General features: G+C 32.7%; 1 protein-coding gene across 1 annotated transcript in view; it reads right to left on the reverse strand.

Annotated features, from left to right (window-relative positions):
* Positions 1-591: 591 nt before the first annotated feature.
* Positions 592-20,441, reverse strand: part of LOC149896803 (protein turtle homolog B-like) — a 72,153-nt gene continuing 52,303 nt past the window's right edge. Inside the window, exons 11-21 of the mRNA XM_090117150.1 lie at positions 20,286-20,416; positions 19,327-19,480; positions 18,380-18,474; positions 16,543-16,612; positions 15,733-15,846; positions 13,786-13,898; positions 12,302-12,485; positions 6,558-6,686; positions 5,801-6,195; positions 1,929-2,124; positions 592-768 (exon numbers count right to left, since the gene is read on the reverse strand). Coding sequence (XP_089973276.1) covers positions 722-768; positions 1,929-2,124; positions 5,801-6,195; positions 6,558-6,686; positions 12,302-12,485; positions 13,786-13,898; positions 15,733-15,846; positions 16,543-16,612; positions 18,380-18,474; positions 19,327-19,480; positions 20,286-20,416 — 1,628 coding nt within the window. The 3' untranslated portion in view covers positions 592-721. The remainder of the gene's footprint in view (positions 769-1,928; positions 2,125-5,800; positions 6,196-6,557; positions 6,687-12,301; positions 12,486-13,785; positions 13,899-15,732; positions 15,847-16,542; positions 16,613-18,379; positions 18,475-19,326; positions 19,481-20,285; positions 20,417-20,441) is intronic.

The raw sequence follows: 20,441 nt of genomic DNA on the forward strand, positions 1-20,441 counted from the left end.
CAATATTACAGTCTTTGTTATTAATCAAATTAATAATTAATATTTTACAATAAATAATTCAATTCAATCTGCAATGACTTAAATGCAATTAACGATAATATTTACAATTAATAGATTACGCTACACCGTGCCGTGACCGGACCGTGCCCTGTTCGTGCCCGGTCGGGGATCGATCAAACAATTAATGTATAGTTTTTCCAACCGTGGCTCGACTTGCATGGATGTCGCTTCTGGTTGAATCTGGTATTTGATTGAATGACTAGCGCATTCATTGAATGACGACATTTAATTGAAAGACAACTCGTCAAGTTGTTTAATGTAACGTTAATCGATTGGATAAGGGGGTGGATTAGGTTAGGTACGTTGTATTTTTTTTTACTACACAGAAATAGTCGGCTCCCAACAGACTTCTTGTAGACGTTTGGAAAAAATCTGCCATTGAATGAACGCGCTAGACATTCAATCAAATTGCAGATTCAAATAATTGAAGGCGACATGGATATTGTTTAATTTGTTTCCCGGCACGGCCCGGTCCTGGCACGGTCCGGTCCTGGCACGGTCCGGACACGGTCCGGTCCTGGTACGGTCCGGTCCCGGCACGGTCCGGTCCTGGTACGGTCCGGTCCTAGCACGGTGTAGTGATAATCATAAACTCTGGGTAACACGAATCACACATTAGTGTTTATACACACACACGCACACGCACATAAGTACACACGTTTCATCGTTGTGTGGGAGTGTTGGATGGAGCTTCGGTTTTGTTTGGATCTGTGGAAGAAAAAAACATTTTAAAATTATGTATAACATTATTTTGTTAATAAGTTAGGTAGGTTTTCAAAGGAAATCTATGTTATATGATATATTCTGTATGGAGATATTTTAAGAATATAAGCTACTGAGTATCTTCATTGAAATTATTTAAAAAAATGATATATCGATTTTCTGTGCCGTAAGTAAATTTAGCAAATTTTTGAATCCAAATACACTATCATGTTTTTTTTTTTTTTTATACTTAGATAGGTGGACGTTTGACCCCAGTCCCACCTGATGGAAAGTGGTGACGAGATCTAAGGTGGTAAGTCACGCCCGCCTAGAAAGTGCCTGTTAATTCGTCTCTTGAAAATTCCCATGTTATACTTCTCTGGAAAGATGGACGCCGGCAGAGAATTCCACTCTTTGGCAGCTCGCATTAAGAAGGAAGACGCAAAGCGTGCTGTGCGTGCAGTCGGCATTTCTACCAGATAAGGGTGGTATCCCGCCGTACGCCTGGACGTCCTTAGGAAAAAAGGGGAAGCTGGGATAAGGCCATGCAATTCAGTTGCACATTCCCCGAAATGGAGTCGATAGAAAACTGAGAGACTGGCGATTTTGCGGCGATGACCAAGGCTCTGAAGCCGGTTTTCGAAAAGCTGGTCGTTTCCTATAATTCGCTTGGCGCGACGTTCCATAGCATCAAGAACTTCGAGGTGACATTTGGCGGTGCCTGCCCAGAGGTGGCAGCAGTATTCCACACAAGATCGAACTTGAGCTTGATAAAGAGTTAGAAGCTGTTCAGATGTGAAATACTGCCGCACCTTAGCTAGTATGCCAAGTTTTTTAGCTGCGAGTTGAGCTTTGGACGTAATAAACTGGCAAAATGTGAAGGTAGTCGTGATAATGTGTATTTAAAAAAGCATTAAAAATTCAAATATTATATTATGGAGAAAGATGTTCTAATTATTCAGTTCAAACTTCAAAGCAAGCAAATTTTGGTATGAAAAATTTAACAGAATCTTCTACAAGAAAACCTTGCTAAAAGTGTCCCAAATCTTGCTAGAATGTTCCGGTCCAAACTGCTTAATAAATATCTGTATGTGGCAAAAATGGTCAAACCCACCTTCTACCATAATCTGTAGGACTTTAAATGTGCCAAAAATGGTCAAACCCACCTTCTGTCATACTCCCCACATCCATACCCTGTGTGAACCGGGCGGTATTGTTGTCCGGGTTGAGATGTAACGACGGCGAATAGTTCCTCGGGTATGGCACATGACAGTCCAGTTCTGGCATTTTGACCAGTTTGAGAGGATTCCGTTTGATGCTGCTGTATATTGTGTTCGGTTGTGCCAGTTGTTGGGGTGGGAGCTAGGGAATAATATTTATCGTTAGAGATGTGAAAAAATTTCAATACATTGAACTGCATAGCAAGAATGCCTATGTAACCTTCTCGATCTTGACTTGTGTAGTTTTGTAATAATTCAAAAGTTCAGAATTACTTAATTAATTTAAACTAGCAATTTATGTAACTAGCTTGACCCAAAACTCCGAAAATTTCAAAGAATAAGTGTTCATACTATTCAGTAATTGTCAAAAATACAGAAGTATGTTACAATACTTTATGAAATTGACATAGAAACTAATTTTCGTGAGACAAAATTGAGAATGTATGACAAAATTACAAATCAAATATTCCAGAATACGGAACTGAAGGTTAATTTATTCGTAATTTTCTTAGACGCCGTTATTAATATCTTATAATCACTTCGATTAACTACAACTATCACATGTCAACATGTTTTCTCTGTAATCTGACCCTAATCTATACAAATATAGTAGCAAACTAGTTTATACTAAACAAATACTTTATATTAGAATATTTTTTGATTAAAATAGTTTTTTATACTCGAACGATAGAAACCTTCTAGTGTTTCCTTTAGAATATTGTAAACAGAAAAATAAATTAGTATTTTTTATCAGAAATTTCCGTTAATTAAAACTTTATTGATAAAAACTAAGTTTTTCTTCCAGAATCTGAAAAACAAGTTGGTAAATATACAAAAACTATTTTAATCAAAGCAGATATAAATTTTTAGATCCCTAATTCGAATAAACTATGCATATTGTGAAACTTGCAGTACAATTACGTATTCATTCCGGAACTTTAGAATTGTTGCTAACTACGGAAACACTTAATCTATGAACTTTGTAAATAATTTATATCACTTATTACGTTTCATAGAATTGTTAAGTTTTAAATTAAGTGGTTACTAATTGAAGGAATTAATCACTACATAGTATAAAACAAAGTCGCTTTCTCTGTCCCTATGTCCCTTTGTATGCTTAAATCTTTAAAACTACGCAACGGATTTGGATGCGGTTTTTTTAATAGACAGTGATTCGAGAGGAAGGTTTTAGTATACAATTTATTGGGTTTTAGACAAAGCGGGCGAAGCCGCGGGCGGTAAGCTAGTTAATTATAAAATGTTCTATTGTATGTTTTTTAACAAAACTAAACCGCCTTTAAATTGGCAGAAGTAGATGGGTGATATTAAAAATGCATTTTGCTAATTAATTTAATAATGATAAATATTACTTATATCTTTTAATAGTTTTATTTGAAGCAATGGAGAATGTTCACTAATTTTGATTATTAGCACTCCATATTCTCTGTCAAAAATAAATAATACTAGTGAAAAAATTACTTCGATACGTCAATTATTTTCCGATTTAGAAGTAAAACAAGTTGTAAACGCCCGGTGATGGTGTGACGTCACACCACAACACGCTCAATCTGGCTCACTCAGTCCGCTAGCGATCGCGCGCCCGCGCCGTCGAAATTGTAATTAAATACTTTTAAAAATGTCCAATCCAAATACCAGAAAATCATGTGTTGTTCCTAAATGTAAAAATACAACTACCAATACCAATTCGCCGGATAAGTTGTTTTTTATAGTTGCAAAGGACGTAAGCTACATATTATAATATTTTGAGAACATTGCAGCTGTTTTGCGTTATCCTTTGTTTTCTATACAAGTTTTAATCTATACTAGACTGTGCTTCTGCTCTGCTCGTATGGGCTAAGTATAGGTAGATGGCTAGTAAGATTTTTTCTTGTTTTAAGTTGAGAATGATATGGAGAACTATACTAAAATATAAGTTGGTCGGGGGAAGAATTAAACAAAAACAGGGTATAGTTCCACACAAATTCAAATGTCAACAGGAAAATGAAGATAAACCTCAGAGATCAGCAGTGCAAAAACGCAATCGTATAGAATATTTTGAGAAACTATTAAATAAAGATGAAACTTTGGCATGACTGTTATTTTATTAAACGAATAATAATTACTATTATTGGACTATTAACGAAATTCGCGGACGAAAACCCATCAAAATACTGCGCAAGCTATAACACCTACTACAGCGCTGCCGACTTGATACTAGGGTGCGTATAAAGCAAAATTACCAATCATCAATTAGATGATACGTGTAATATTCAAGACCAAATCTAAAAAATAAAATATATATCAAACTAGATGATATGTTCAATTATTCATTTATCATATTATTAATTTATCTGCGATAAACCACTTTTATCGTGACAAAACCAAACGTTTATCTCGAGAAAAAAAGAGCGCCAAAAATAAAACCAAAACTAAAAGTAATTACACAAAATGATCTGACAAATATCTTGCAAATGTTTTAATATAATTGTTTATGAAAAAAAAATCATAATAAGTATTACCATGTCAAGTAGAAAACGTAAAAGTGTGAAAATTAGAGCTAACTTGGTGATTTTTTTTTATCGAGTCAATTCTAATATTTTATGTTTTTGATTAAACAGAAACGTTGAACATATCATCTAGTTTGATATATATTTTATTTTTTAGATTTGGTCTTGAATATTACACGTATCATCCAATAGAAGATTGGTAATTTTGCTTTATACACACCGCGCGGGGACGCGGCCGCGCGGTGCGTTGTGACGTGACGTCACAAGCGGTCACGTGACTGTTAGCGGGACTCGATATTTTTCGAAACTTTGAATGCGTATAAAATCAAAACTACTTGGTATTTTTGACTACGACAAAAACTAGTGTATTTGTATACATACAGGCTTTACTGAGACACAATTTCAAGGGATTTGGCATACCTAGTAACATTCTTCATTCGTAGATAACTCCAAACCTGATAAAAATAATTTCTAAATACAATGGAACTAAATATATCCTCCTTTTTGGAAGTCGGTTATAACATGATGGACGTAATAATTATACAAATGATACACCTAAACTATATTCAATAGAACTATGTATAAACATAATTTGTCATTATAATTGGCTCATTATAAAAAACACCAACACTATATTATTCATATATTGTATGGGATATCAAATTCAAATGATCGATTGAAGTTGAAGTTAATTAGGAGGTAAAAATATTTTTTACTGTTGAGAAATATTTATGTAAATTTTATTAAAATTAAGCCTAATTAAAAATATGAAAAGATCTAAATCCTATACAAAAATATTCCAGTAGACAATACATGATTGCGTTTAATAGGGGTTGTACTGAAATAATAATCAATCTATCTCTTCATCGAAATGACAATGAACTTCGTAATTATTTTAAGAAATGCCTTCTTTATAACTCTACTAGCTTTCCGCCCGCGGCTTCGCCCGCTTTGTCTAAAACCTAATAAATTATATACTAAAACCTCCCTCTTGAATCACTCTATCTATAACAAAAAGTTGTTTAAAGTTGCGTAGTTTTAAAGATTTATAAGCATACATAGGGACAGAAAAAGCGACTTTGTTTTATACTATGTAGTGATACGTTCTGAGCACGACACAAAATTATTCTTAATTACTGAAAAAAAGTTGATGGTGATGATGATGAAAACGATGATGATTATATTGGTAGTGGTAGTGATGATGATGGTTATGTTGGTGAAAATAATGATAGTGATGATTTTGGGTTCGATGATGGCTGCTTTCATGACGATGATGGTGTTAAATATTATACTGATAATGTAAAAACTTACCAAATTACTAGTATCCATGGGCAAAGCGTTCTTATACCTCAGCCAATCTTCATATACCTTATCGTGAGGCAGTCTATACTCAGTCGGCAGATAATTCAAGTCCAAAGGTTCCAAACTGACACTCTGCTTGTTTTCCATATACGGATGTACGTGGTATTGCATCGGACGAACTAAATACTGATCGCAGAATTGATTTCTTTCACAGCAATGCGTTAGTAATGGCTGTGTTGTCATTTGTTCGGTCACACTGCCAGAAATACTGGCGTTCATTTTGGTTTCTACTGGTATAATATCGGGATTCGTTTCTGAATGTTTCTCCTCTTTTGTGTCACTTTTGTCTTCGAGAAGGTCTTTCGTGGATTCGTCGCGGCTTTTGGTTTTTTCAGTTTTTTCACCTAAAATTGTTTTGGGTTAAGTTTGGGTATTAGAATTAAGTAATATGAAATATCGTCTTGGTAAATCAGTTGTGAACGTTATACTATTGAAATGATTGGGTTTAATTCTTCCGTGAATACATAAAAAATAAGACAAGGTACAAAAAAGTGCCTTGGATTTAAACCTCGTATTTTAAATCGACAAGAAAATTTTCCCTTTTCGTAACAATATTCTTTCTACATTCATATCTCGTTTTAACACTAAGTAGATTCTTTGTATTTAAAAACACAAAGACAGTAATTTTAAACCCTCAAAAAATATCTGCTACAAATTGAGAACTCCTAACTCTTCATTTTAGGAACTTAAGGTAATAAATACATACCTCGTCTTGGCTGACAATGTCGATAGCATAGTACGAATGTGGCTAATGTCCCCACACACACAAGCACGCTGACTGCACACAGAACAGATACTAATACAGCAGATAGCTGTACACTTACTGACGATACACCTGCAAATAAATAATTAGTTAAATCACTTAGTCTCCCCGTGTCTTGCTATAAATTGTGCATATGTCGGGTTAATAATATACAGAATAAATCGCGTTTAAAATCCGTTAAAGTCTTCAATTTCTGAATCATTTATCTCAACCCCTTAACTTAATATTCTCTTGCTAGTTCTACAATTGTTACTTAGAGAAAAAGTACACAAAATGGATACTAATTTACTGCAGAAGCTTGTTGACGATACACTTGTACATACAAATCATAAGTTAATAAGGGATATATTTTCTTTTTAGTTCTAAAATTGGAAGAAATAACAGGGAGAGTACGCAAAATAGACAGTTATACTGTAGATAGTTGCAAGCTTACTGACGATATACCTGAAAACTTTTCTTATTTAAAGGAGATCCTTTTATAAAATGTATTGGTTGTAGTTTTCAAACATTAAATACTAAAATGGTAAGAATTTTATGTGGTTTTGAGAAGGAAAATATGTGACTTTGTAGATCTAAATTATTAGATAGCATTTAGCAAATTAATATAAAAGCTAGATTGAAAACAGTTGTAAGGCATATAGCACACGAGTATAATATCGTAAATATTTTGCCAGTACAAGCAATATTTGTTGCTAACCCATAAAAACGGGGAACAGCCAAATGAAATTCTACAACAAAACAAAGATAACAGTTTCAATCACTTCCAATCGATGTTTTGCAAGCAGACGGTACGGCGCCAATCCTGATTGATTTTAGCACATATTTAACGTCATAAAAAATATAGCGAGGGTTAGAATCGCTTCTCTCGGGGAAGATAAAAGACATTTCCCGATTAATAATTGTTTCATCGTATTTATTTTCAGCGTTTTATGTCTCTGTTCGTATTGCGCCAATGTATTTGGGATTTTCGAGTTGGAAAAGAAATACGATTTTTGGGAATTCGGCATTTTATTGTTCGGCGATCAAAACTGCTGCTTCAAACATTGTTCGGACATTGCTATAAGGACTTTCTAGAATGAGGGATTTCTCAGTAATACTTCTCACTTTACAATACATACGAATAAATATAAAAAACGAGATGTGGGCGTTCTATATGTTTGCCCTACCTTCCCTGGAATACTACCCGTTTATTTCATAATATTTTATTAAGTGTGTAGTTACTATAATATATTATGTTACGTATATTTTATGCAAGGGATTTAACTTCAAAGTGATGTCTTGAAGAGATAAGAAACACACATGAAAGCTAAATCCTTTAAGACATTGTCTTGTGGATGAAAACGTTGGCTCAATTGATTTTCAACGCGTTTGCTAGACTGTCTACTGTTAGAACATTGCACGTTTGCTATGTGATAATTAACTGTAGTGATCACATTTCGAAGTCGTCTTTAAAGATATTAGGTTTCATTCTTCAATTTTAAATTACAATTTCTATCTTTAAGATAAATAAAATAAGATATTTGAACACTTTTAAATTATTCTTGTTACTATTAAATACTTTACAATATTTTTAATTTAACGAAGGAATAAGGTTCTCAATTTGACTATATTAAATAGATTTTCATGTGCTTGGCGTGATTTTTTTGGAAATTATTGCCAGTTGGTCCATGTTAACCAAGCACGTTGGTGTCTTATCTAGAAGAAAAGTTTTATCTATAACCTTTTCCCCTATTCAATATTTTACTGTTCTATCAAAATATTCCTTCACGAAACATCCAAATAAACTGTATTTATTCCAATTGGCATCCTATATACCATTTCGGTACCAAACCAAGCATATTTCTAAGACAAAATCGATAACCTTACTGCACTAATGAGCATGCTTCACTGAACCAGCTTCAACTTAATTTGAACATTCCCGCAAACGACTACTTGACTATAATGGAAACGGATTTAATCTTGAGTTATGGAACTATCTATTGGATTTTAGGTGAAATTAGTGCAAAGGATCCAGCTTTTAGGGCAAATGTTGGATTAATATAAAGTATTATTTAAGGCCAATATTTGTAGCAAAAGAAATAAAAAATGTTGTGTGGTTTTATGAAACCACGGTAAAAGTGAAACTGTTCGAACGGTTCCGAACACTGCTTTGTGTAGCGCATGTCGCGTGACGGTCGGCTGCCGAGTAGGTATACCTACTCGGCAGCCGCGATACACGCGACATGCGCTACACAGACCAAAAAGTTTGAGACGATGTAATAAAAGTTTCACTTTAAAATGAGTTTGAATGTGGTGTTTTTATAAGGCCTATAAATAAAATTAGATCAATATTACAAACTTAATCACGTAACTTAGGTTAAGCCGAATATATACATTCGAGATAACTAAATTGTATTACTAACAAAAATTGCCATCTATAAGACCCTTAACGCTCTTAACAGTTGCTTTTAAAGTTACCAGAACACAAAAGGTTCATACTTGCCACTAAAGAAAATTAAACAGAAAAATAAAGTGTGAAATGCATTTAACCTTTGGGATTTCCCATTTCCATGCTCAAGATATTGATGTGAATTCCACGCTACATTACAATTTACAACGCTTACATACACCGAAATTCCGCGTCCCCTTTGATTTATGGCGGAATTATTACTGCGGAAACCGTTTGGAAATTTCCGCTAGTGAGAACTCCGCTACATTTACAAACCTGATGGTTTTGTAGGTTTCGCTTTGTTTTAACCGTCTTCATAAAAATGTATTTTTTTTGTTTGTTGCCGCAAAACTTTCGACTGGGTGTACCGATTTTGATGATTTTATTTGCAAGCTGAACCTCATGTTTCATTTAAATAAGTTCTGAGAATTTTAAAGCGGTTTATATTTTGTTAAAAATAATTATTTTTCGTATGTTCACATCCTTATGTGATAGATATTTTTTCCACAGATCCTGTATGGAATGTATCTGACAGTATAAAAACCTAATATTGTACCTAGTTAATTAAATAATGTACCTCGTAGGTGTTCTAGGAACCCTACTGTGACTACAAAAACAATTCTGATTAGTGTGGAATATATTTTGACCGGTTTTATTTCCGTTTTTATCCATTACTAGTTTTAAATATAGAAGTAGATTATTTGCATCTTATTGCATATTCATATACAGTGGATCAAGTTTTAATAAGTTAATAAATCATTTTATTTATGTACCAAGCAATTAAAATATCTTTTTTTGTCGAGCTTTTTGTTTATTTTGATTATTAAATGCTAACAGAGCAATAATATAACTAAACATTTTGTACGGATGTTTTCATTTTCTCTCTTTCGCAAAAACGTAAAACCAACTTAGTCAAATATGATAATTTTTAACCGACTTCAAAAAAAAGAAGGAGGTTATCAATTCGGCCGGTATGTTTTTTTTGACCTATATAAAGGCTCGAGCGACACCGCGAATTAAAGCTTGTTAAAACTTCAAAGCGAAATTACTACACAATACAATAAAAACGACAATAGGAAATAAATCAGAGGTCATAATACATAAATTATTAGCATCTTTTCATAACACATAAATTAAATTATTAGCGTCAATTATTCCAACCCGTATGCCGCTGCGGGAGGCTCAGGGGTGCATTCGACCCCTAGCTATTAAATGGGTATCTTTTAATCTTAATTAATAGTGAAAATATGAGTCTTTCTTTTGTCCCTATCTAATATATACGTATTTATTCAAAACTAGTTGTGCACGTGGCTTTGATCGTGTGGTTACCAGATTAGCATAGCTATGAAACTTCTCAGTGTTGATAAAAATATTATTATTGCGTTTAATTTCATTGAGATATGAATGGCCATTTTTGCTTAGTATTTAGTTGGTTTATAAATAAGAAATTTCGTAACATTTTACCTAATTTTATTTAGAAATATCCTTTATAAATTGAAACATCAACTGCAATAAAAGATCGTCATAAATACAGTCTAGACGATTATTCTATTAACAAGGGTGTCTTTGACCCCTACAAATAATTAATATAATTAAAACTGCGTATATTTAGGGTCAAACCTCATTCATTTACTGGAATTAAGAGAGTTATTATCGAAATTATACTCTAATGTTCTTTTCTGTTTTGTTTGATATCCTACTAATATTATAAACGCGAAAGTTTGTGAGGATGGATGTATGTTTGTTACTCTTTCACGCAAATACTACTGAACCGATTAGAATGAAATTTAGCACACATATAGAGGGTAACTTGGATTAACACATAGGATATATTTTATTCCGGAAACCCCACGGGTACTATGCGGGTTTTTATTTGAAAACGCGGGCGAAGCCGCGGACGGAATGCTATTATACTAAAAACACGTACCTAAGTATCTTTCTTTACAATAAATACTTTTTCTACATTGAATAAAAACAAAACTTTAATAACAACAGTCGTATATCAGTTGTTGTAATTAAAAATGTAGGAAAATATCGAATCGAACTATGAAATTTAGTTTCGAATATGTGAAAGTTTCTTCGAAAATGAACAAAAGTATTAGTTTCTTTTAAAATACAGCTGATTAATATCTTACTTTACATAACATTAATAATATAAAAATGAAACAAAACCATATCTGAAGCTCAACAAATATGTACTTAGTTTTAAAAACATTCCCTGTAGTATTTATAAAAGCTGATTAAATACAGCATGATTCGTATATATCCTTTCTACATGTTTATCTTTTATTAAGTATGAATTATTTACTTGATTCACATAATTATTAATTGTATTAATATAGACAAATATATAGACAACTAGCTTTCTGCACGCGGCTTCGCACGTGTTTTCTCTTTATAATCTAAATCTATAAATATCATCTTCGTACTTCAAGGAATATTAAAAAAAGAATTAACGAAATTGGTTCAGGCGTTCTCCAGTTATGAGCTTACAGATAATCGACAGCTCTGTGTTCAGCTGTGTTAAACTGGGATAAAAAATATAATATTACTAGCGGTCCGCCCCGGCTTCGCCCGTGGTACCTACATGTTTAAACAATACATCTCTCAAGTTGGATCGAACTGCACATGGTGTGCGAATTTTATTATAATCGGTTAAGTGGTTTAGGAGTCCATTGAGGACAAACATTGTGACACGAGATTTATATATATTAAGATTTTGTAGATATGTATGTTTAATTTTATATCCTTTATCTTTTATAAATTTTAATTAACGTTTAGTAATTAGTTGTATGGTACCTTTATTTAAGAGAACCTTGACAAAAATATGTCTTTATTTTCTTTCAAAAAACCACATCACATGAATATACTTATACAGAAAGTACGTTTAAATCACACGTGTATTTCATGTTTTGACATTTAAATTCAATAGAAAAATACAAAAGATCGTAAATAATACAGTCATACATACCCAAACCAACCTGACTTTTGACGTTGTACGCGTTTGTACGCGTACAAAGAATTCGCAACAATAAATTACACATATATTTACCTAAACCTAAATATATAAGTTCCCTACTTACATAATATATTGCAGCAATACTAACCTGTATGTCGTTGTGGATGTTCCAATAACCCCACAGTAACCGTATGGGGTTCGCTAGACCCAACCCGGTTGTACGCGTACACAGAATTTGCACCAACACATACATACCTAATATTTTGAAGATTTATAAAGTTTTTATCAAAAATAACTAACCTGTATGTCGTTGCGGATGTTCCAACAACCCCACAGTAACCGTATGGGGTTCGCTAGACCCAACCCGGTTGAACGCGTAAACAGAAACGCGCACAGACACCGCGCCGGAGACATTACACACTCGCCATTGCGCTGCCAAGCCTGTTCTGTTTGTTATTAACGCGCCGTTTTCCACCACGAATACCTAGAGATAATATTTTTTATGGCAATCGAAACAAAGTAAAATGTTACTATAATAGATAGGTAGATATTATGACAAATAATGGCATTTATTTATTTATTACACTTTATTGGTATTTTTATGGTATCTAGTTCTTCGGAAATATTAATATTTTAATGAATAAAAACGAGATAAATTTTAGAACCTACAACCTTAAGAAGTAAATTACATAATTATATGCACACTATAAAATGAAATATTACTATATCTTTAATAAAATACATTAATATTACAATGCCAAATGTATGCTAGTACAAGAAATCGAGCAGAGAATATTTATACTTTGTATTTATAAACAAACCAACTACGCCTCATTGACAAAACCATTAGAAAAAATTTAGAGGTCGTATGTAATTTATTAAAAAAGAAGAACCTCTGTTTGAATATTTAAACTATTTTCATTCCAAATTTCATTCAAAATCCCGTGGTTTAGCCATGAAAGCTTAACGCCAGGTTTTCGCATTCATAATATTAGAATAATAAAGTTATAATTCAACCCCCGTGTCGTGTTTCATACATATTCAACAATGCAGTCAATAAATCATCGATTTTGAAAACAGTAACAATCTAAATAAAACATGAGCAATCCTGATTTCCACACTATACTCAATATATAGAGAAGCCTACATTTCTGCCCTTCCCTAATAAATAATTCAAAAGCCTACCACATCAATAGATCACTTAAGAATACTTTGCTCAAGTTATATAACTATTGACATAGTTTACGTTATCGGTATTAAAAAAACTTCGATCATTAAGAGAATTCGTTTTCCATATTTTTCAAATAGAAAGAAGTTGCGACTTTTTTTTTCACTATACATATTTAACTTCATTTATTGTTTTAAATATAATCAGCTTTAACTGCTAAAATAACTGTTAGCAAGCACTTTTTCTTAGAACAAACGAATACTACAGAAAAATTTTACTATTTGAATAAATAGTTCATTAGAATTTTAATTACGTATTCATATGAAAATATTTGCTATTTTGGTCGTTAAAACATACATTTTTATGAATGTATCCAAACAATAACTATTCGAATAAACACCCTTCGAAATTTTTCCTAGAGTTTTCCTAGAAGTACATAAATGTTCATCACTGTTGACTAATACCACAGATTACATAAAACAACATAAAATAGACAAATAAAACACAACACAATTTACACATTTTTATAACATAACTCTGTATATTTTAAAGACCATAGAAATATAACCAGTAGAATAAGAATAAATAAATAATATAGAAATATAATACCACCCACCTGCATCAAAAACTCCTGAGGCAATCCACCATCATAGCCAGGCGTACACGACGCCATGAAGCAATCGTGCGTCACGTTGCTTATGTCACAGCTCTGGACCGCAGATGGCCTGTCTAGGAGGAAAATTGGAACTCAAACAAACTCCCATTTTATTTATGTACTTATTTTAACAAGTAAAGCGCTTCTCGTCTCAATATTGCACTTTTGAATCGTCAAAATTGTTTATTTTTTTCTTTGACGTGACAACGTCTTATAATTCGATAGAGCTGGCTGCACGCACGATAAACATGACTCATGCGGCGTTACCTCGCTCTGAGGCGTTCCATGTAAGGCTTGAAGTGCAAGCGAGAGCGCGGAACGAGCGACAAAGAAGCACAATCGGACGTTGTCACGTTCAACTATCGTCAGTAAACCGACTTTACAGACAACCAATTTTTAGAGACGCGGACGGTGCGGTTGGGTATCATACGCACAATATGTGCAGGTGGACTGTCAAACGAACAAGAAAAAGTGAAAATACTTCTGTGTCAAGCTAAGGAAAAATCCCCTTACTATTACGAAAAAAACTTTTAAACAGATAAATACAGCTTACAGGAAAGCAAACTTTATTTTTTCTATTATATACCGAGTTAAATACCAAACGGGTTTAACAAATACGTTTAAACTGAAAGAAAGTGTATTTAACGAAAAAGATTGAACTATTTTAAAGTAAATTAACGCTTTTCAATGGATCCATCGATCGTGGTCTAAAATACTCCGCTTCAAGGACCATTAATGTAACGAATAGCTTGCTTTTGATAAGAACGAAAAACAGTTGCTTTTTAACTGATTTAAAACGCGTTTATTGTTCATTTATACCAACGTTTCTTTACTAAAAGATTAGTGGCAGAGTAATAAAGAGTAATAAATAGATTGTAGATGACTGTTAAATATTCAAAGTAATCATAATTGTTGACAATTTAAAATAATAGTGCTTTCATGTAGGTATGATAAAACAGAAAAAAAAGTTTAAAAAATCAGACTATTTAAACCTATATTTCCTAACTATTAACTATAAATTGCAGGTGACTAAAATCTAGACCGATTTAAACAATTAGTATGCAAATATAAAACATTGAAATAAAAACTATTCGTTCCAACAGAGAAAATCATCTCAATATTCCATCCACACAATCTTTAGTATTCTAACAACGGAACCGTTTCTAAAATCTAGACTGACCTGAAATACTAAATTCCTAGAAAGTATAAAATGATTTAATTAATTATAACATACTAGTTAACATAAAATATAAGAAATTATTTGAAAAAAAAAACAGTCAAGAAAACATTGTTTCAATATTCTAATCATATTTACTACTATCTGTACCGCGCGGTTTCACCCGCAAGTAAAAGTAAGTTATTTACAGGTAGGACTCAATCTGGTACCGGTACATTAAAGTGCATATAATGTAATGTGGTGTATACCCAACTGTATTAAGTTGACGTGCTCAAACATAGTGGTATGAATCCCGTAAAAATCTGGATTATCGTTAAACACTAAATTACCAGAAAGTCAAGAAAATCTTTGCATACAGTTCGTAGAAAAAGGAGGGCTTAGTCCATTCAATTAAGTTAGTACAATGTTCAATTGTAATGTACCAACATTGTAATGTATAAAATGTAATGTAATGTTATAATTAACTAGCGGTCCGCCCCGGCTTCGCCCGAGGTACCTTCATGTTTAAACTATCCTATCTCTCAAGTTGGCTCGAACTGCACATGGTGTGCGAATTTAATTATAATCGGTTAAGTGGTTTAGGAGTCCATTGAGGACAAACATTGTGACACGAGATTTATATATATATTAAGATGTAATGTAATACCCAACCGTATTCTGATGATGTATTCACTTTTTAGTGGTACCTAGATAAATCTAAACTTAAACACTAAACTAACTATAATACTGACCGGCGGGCAGTATGTGGAACAGACAGGGCTCAGTCTGCCGACCCACTGAGTTGGTACCGGTACATTGTACCCAGCCGTATTCTGATGATGTATTCACTTTGTAGTGGTATGAATCTAAGGAGAAAAATATATTTTAATTGTTAAAAGTAGTAGTAGTTCGTAGAATATTGCTTGTATAAAATAAATAGGCGTAGTGAAATATATACCTACTAACAAATACTTTATACTATGTTCATGAATTTTGTTACACTTTAATAGGATTGGTCCTGGTACATTTTACCAAAACGAACTTTGAGAATGTTCTCTTTTCATATGAACGTTAAATTTATACAACTTACACAATATGAAGAAATAAAAACGTCTATTACATTTGCAAAAAAAAACATATTTCGCTATCAAAAAGTCCTATCTTAGTATAATATGAGTTTTTCAAACTACTTCTAATACCTTTGGTTCAATAATTATAGTTAAAGGACATTTTTATTCACCAAAAAATTCGCAGAATTCTCTTATAATTGTGAACTATTGGAAAAGCAAATTAGTTTTTGTTGGCTAGCAATTTTCGTATACAATTTCTAGGATTTTGATTGATGTCCTTTTAATGTTGAACCTAATGGTTTTAGCTGAGCTAGAATAGGTCTTTATATTTTACGCGACTGTTCAAAAGAGAGTAATGTTTTTAGATTTTAGAGTGAAATTATTTTTCTTTTAGAAGAGAGAATTTTGAAAGTTGCAGAAATGAAATATGGTCTATTTTATGTTTCTGAAAAAATATTTGTTTAACATAATAATAATTAGGTTAAAACTTACTTCCACTATTACTTGTCAATTCTCGTTCCGTATACGTAGAACTGTTGAACCACCAGCGAAATGATGAAGGCTAGAACAAAAATGTTTTTTATTATAATGTCTAAGTTTCTTATTTTTATAACAGAAAAAACTTCAATACTACTTTAATAGTAAGGTACAGTACGATTAACGAAAGATGACCACAAATGGCGGCCGTCTGCGCAAGTACACTCATAAAGAAAATACTTTTTGCATAACCAGCGTTTAACACAAATTATTTAACCAACATTAAAATATTATTTTGTCTTAAGTCATGAGTGTATTAAGTCAGAAGTGTACATTTGTGGTCATCTTTCGTGAATCGTACTGTACAAAAACGTTAAAAAAAATCAGAAATTCAATCTTTCCATCGCAGGACCAATAAAAAAAAACGCGTGTGCCGAGCACACGTGTCAGAAGTGAAACTTCTTTGGCAAGATTCAAAGATACCAAAATCGTCACCTTACTCCATGACGTGACGGTATTGCCATGAAATTTTACTCTCTACGTGCCTAAAGAAGTGTCACTTCAAAAAATGCATCATCAGACTTTTTTAAAGCCTAACATTAACCTGAAAATAAATCTAAATATAAGTTACAATACAATAAATGCACGTTTTTTAATAGTTTACGATTCACCTTGACCTAACTGCTGTAAAGAACAAGCTGAATTACGACGGGTAAGCGCTTATCGCTTAATTCGCACGCGAAATGTGACACGGTCGTTAGCTGTATTTAGTAGTTTTGTATAAGAGGTGTAGACATGGTACTGATAGATGGAATTTATGAAGAAATTAAAGAAAAAAACGTTGCGTAAAGGGCAAAAATAATTTATTATTTGCACGTTAAAAAAGCGAGGTTTATTTCTTAAATTCTCTTCCAAAAAGGAGAATCCAATAGATTTTCAAAAAGGATAGACGTAAAACTTCACTCATCAATACACTTACAATAAATTACGTAAAAAAAAACACGTAAGCAAGTTTCGACAAAAAACTGCATTAAATTTTGAAGGTACTTTTGAAAAACAGTTGACACATAATATATATGTAATGAATTATGAATTTTTACAAAATCATTGAATTTTAGGATAAAATATATTAAAATCTACGTTACAAAATCAATATATGTATTTGACCCAAATGCATTAAGCTTCGATTTAACACGTATTAATTTGTGATCACGAATTTGAACTTTGCCTCTAACTTATAGAGAAATTGGCAGTATTGAGTATATATCAGAACTTATGAGATTAATTTTATATGAACTTAACTGATACTAGTTCCTTTGGGCTGTAATATGAAGAAACTTGGTGTTGTAATAATTATAATAAATTAATATAACATTGAAAACATTTTATAATATAATTTATGAGTGTATATGCGGGAAACGTCATTTTGACAGCTACAATAGGTACCTATGGTACCTATATACAGTGTTTTAACAAAAAATAGATACTTATGATTAGATTACATTATCATTATTACTCAAACTTTTTAAACTCAACAACAATCATCATATTATTTGCTGTGTGTTCTCTGTGTACCATGTTTTTAATTCAAATAAATGTTATTTTATTTTTTTTTACACATAAAAATAATATTAATTGTAACTGTACAAATTTTATTTACTCCGAAGATAATTTACCATGCGCGAGTCACATAAAATGTTCTTAACATTTTTTTTTGGAAATTCACTTAATTTTTTTTAACACAAATATAAATATTATAGGCAATTATGGCATTGCTCAGGCATAGCACCATGAACCGTCTGTAATAGACGTATAGGCCAATTACGAGGCAATTATACAAAATAATACTTACCATAGGATTAGCATCCACATCACACTGTATAGTGACAGTTTCACCACGAGCCGCTCGTAAAGCAGTACCATCTTTTCGCGAGCATACTGGACTAACTGTGAAAATATTTGTCTTTTTATATAAGAACAAATAGACACACCATCGCCTACTAAAATGTACGAGCATCTTAAAACATTTTGAAATTAACACCTTATTTCGTGGTAATAATGTTCAAAGTATTTCATTAATAAACTCTGCCTATTAAGTCTAGGCAGAGTTTTGCTTCAGACAATGTTTGAGCGTGATTGTGAGTCTGGTTATGTATTGTAGCAACGTCAATGTGTAATTCGAACAAATGTGTATTTGTTAGAAATAATATTTTTTTTGCTTCACATAATTTTTGACCGTGATTATGAGTCTAGTTGTCTATTGTACGTCAATGGATTAAGACGAGGCTCCCTAACATAATTTCTGGCACTGAGAGACCGGTTACGGTACTAGACGCTAACACAGCCGTAATATAGTTGAATATCGCGTGCGTAATATCTTTCATCGCGTTCGAGTTCGAAAAGTAAGTCTCAATTCTTATTTCGTTTATAACTTAAGTAATAATTGATCTAGAGAAAAAATATCTTGTGATTCAATAGTAAACTCTATTTTCTTCCTGTTATTTATTTTAGACATAAAGTTGTTTTAGACATAAAGTTAAAAAAGGCATAATTTTTGAATAAAAAATGAATCGAGCGAAAATGTTACAATTACGTAACTATCTTGTACATCGAAAGAAAAAGAACCAATAAATCATATACTAAAGTTTCATTTTGTTTGTATGTGTGCCTGTTTCAGAATATTAATGCAAATTCACATAAAATTTAGGGAGCCTCCCCTTAATGTGTCTTGGAAATTTTGAAACATTTTTTTTTTTCAATATTCATGAAAATTTAAACTATTATATCTGTAAAACTTACATTTAACATCCAAATGCAGGGGTTCGCTAGTCCCTTCGCCCAGCGCATTTCTGGCCACACAGACATACGCGCCCGCACGTTGTCTGCTAACTCGCTGCAAAACTAGACTCTGCCGCGAGACTAGCACACCCCCACTACCCTTTACCGTTACACCCTGAGCGAGGAATTATTATTTATTTTTATTACAGTATTTTTAATTACATGGCACGTAATAAAAGTAAAAATACGTAGTTACAACGCACGTAATCATACGTAGTTACACTGCACGTACTACCCAGACGGTTACAGCACACCCCCGCTACCCTTTACTGTTACACCCTGAGCGAGGAATACTTAAGTTATAATTAAGTTATAGTGCACATAATAGACTTGGTTTTTCGCACGTAGTAATAGTAAAAATACGTGGTTTCAGCGTTCTTATCATACGTAGTTACACTGCACGTAAAACTATCGATTACAATACACCCCCGCTACCCTTTACTGTTACACCCTGAGCGGGAATACTAAAGTTATAGAACACTTAGTAATACGTTGTTACAATGCATGTAATAATACGTTGTTACAGTGCACGTAATACGTATACTGTTACAGCAATAATACTCAGCGTACGTAATTTTTTGTAGTTACAGTGTGCTTAATATTGTGCAAATAGTTAGAGTGCACGTAATATGCAAAAAGTAACAGTGCACGTAACAATACGTAATTACAGTCCACGTTATAATCCATAGACAGTTACAGAACACGTAATAATACGCAGACAGCTAAGGTGTATGTAATAATACGTAGTTACAGCGTATGTAAATATACGGAGACAGTTACAGTGCACTTCATAATGCGCAGAAGATTAAAGTGCACGTAATAATAAGCAAACAGTAAAAAATATTGAATAATTAATGTGTAATAACTAATACAATCACAATTTTCAATGTACAGAAATAATAACTTAAATAAATACTTACATTATAAGTGAAATATACATGATCGTGCGGCGGGTTTGCTCGCACACTACACTCCAAGTATACATCAGATCCTTCCATTATATTATCTGCGTCTAAGTTGGCACCGAGTTTTAACTTTGGTATTGGCACATCTATAGAAAAAAGTTTTGTGAGTGC

Source organism: Colias eurytheme, chromosome 27, assembly GCF_061535395.1.
Source record: "Colias eurytheme isolate Ceu_HAF_F1 chromosome 27, ilColEury1 Martin Lab GWU primary, whole genome shotgun sequence".
Taxonomy (NCBI): domain Eukaryota; kingdom Metazoa; phylum Arthropoda; class Insecta; order Lepidoptera; family Pieridae; genus Colias; species Colias eurytheme.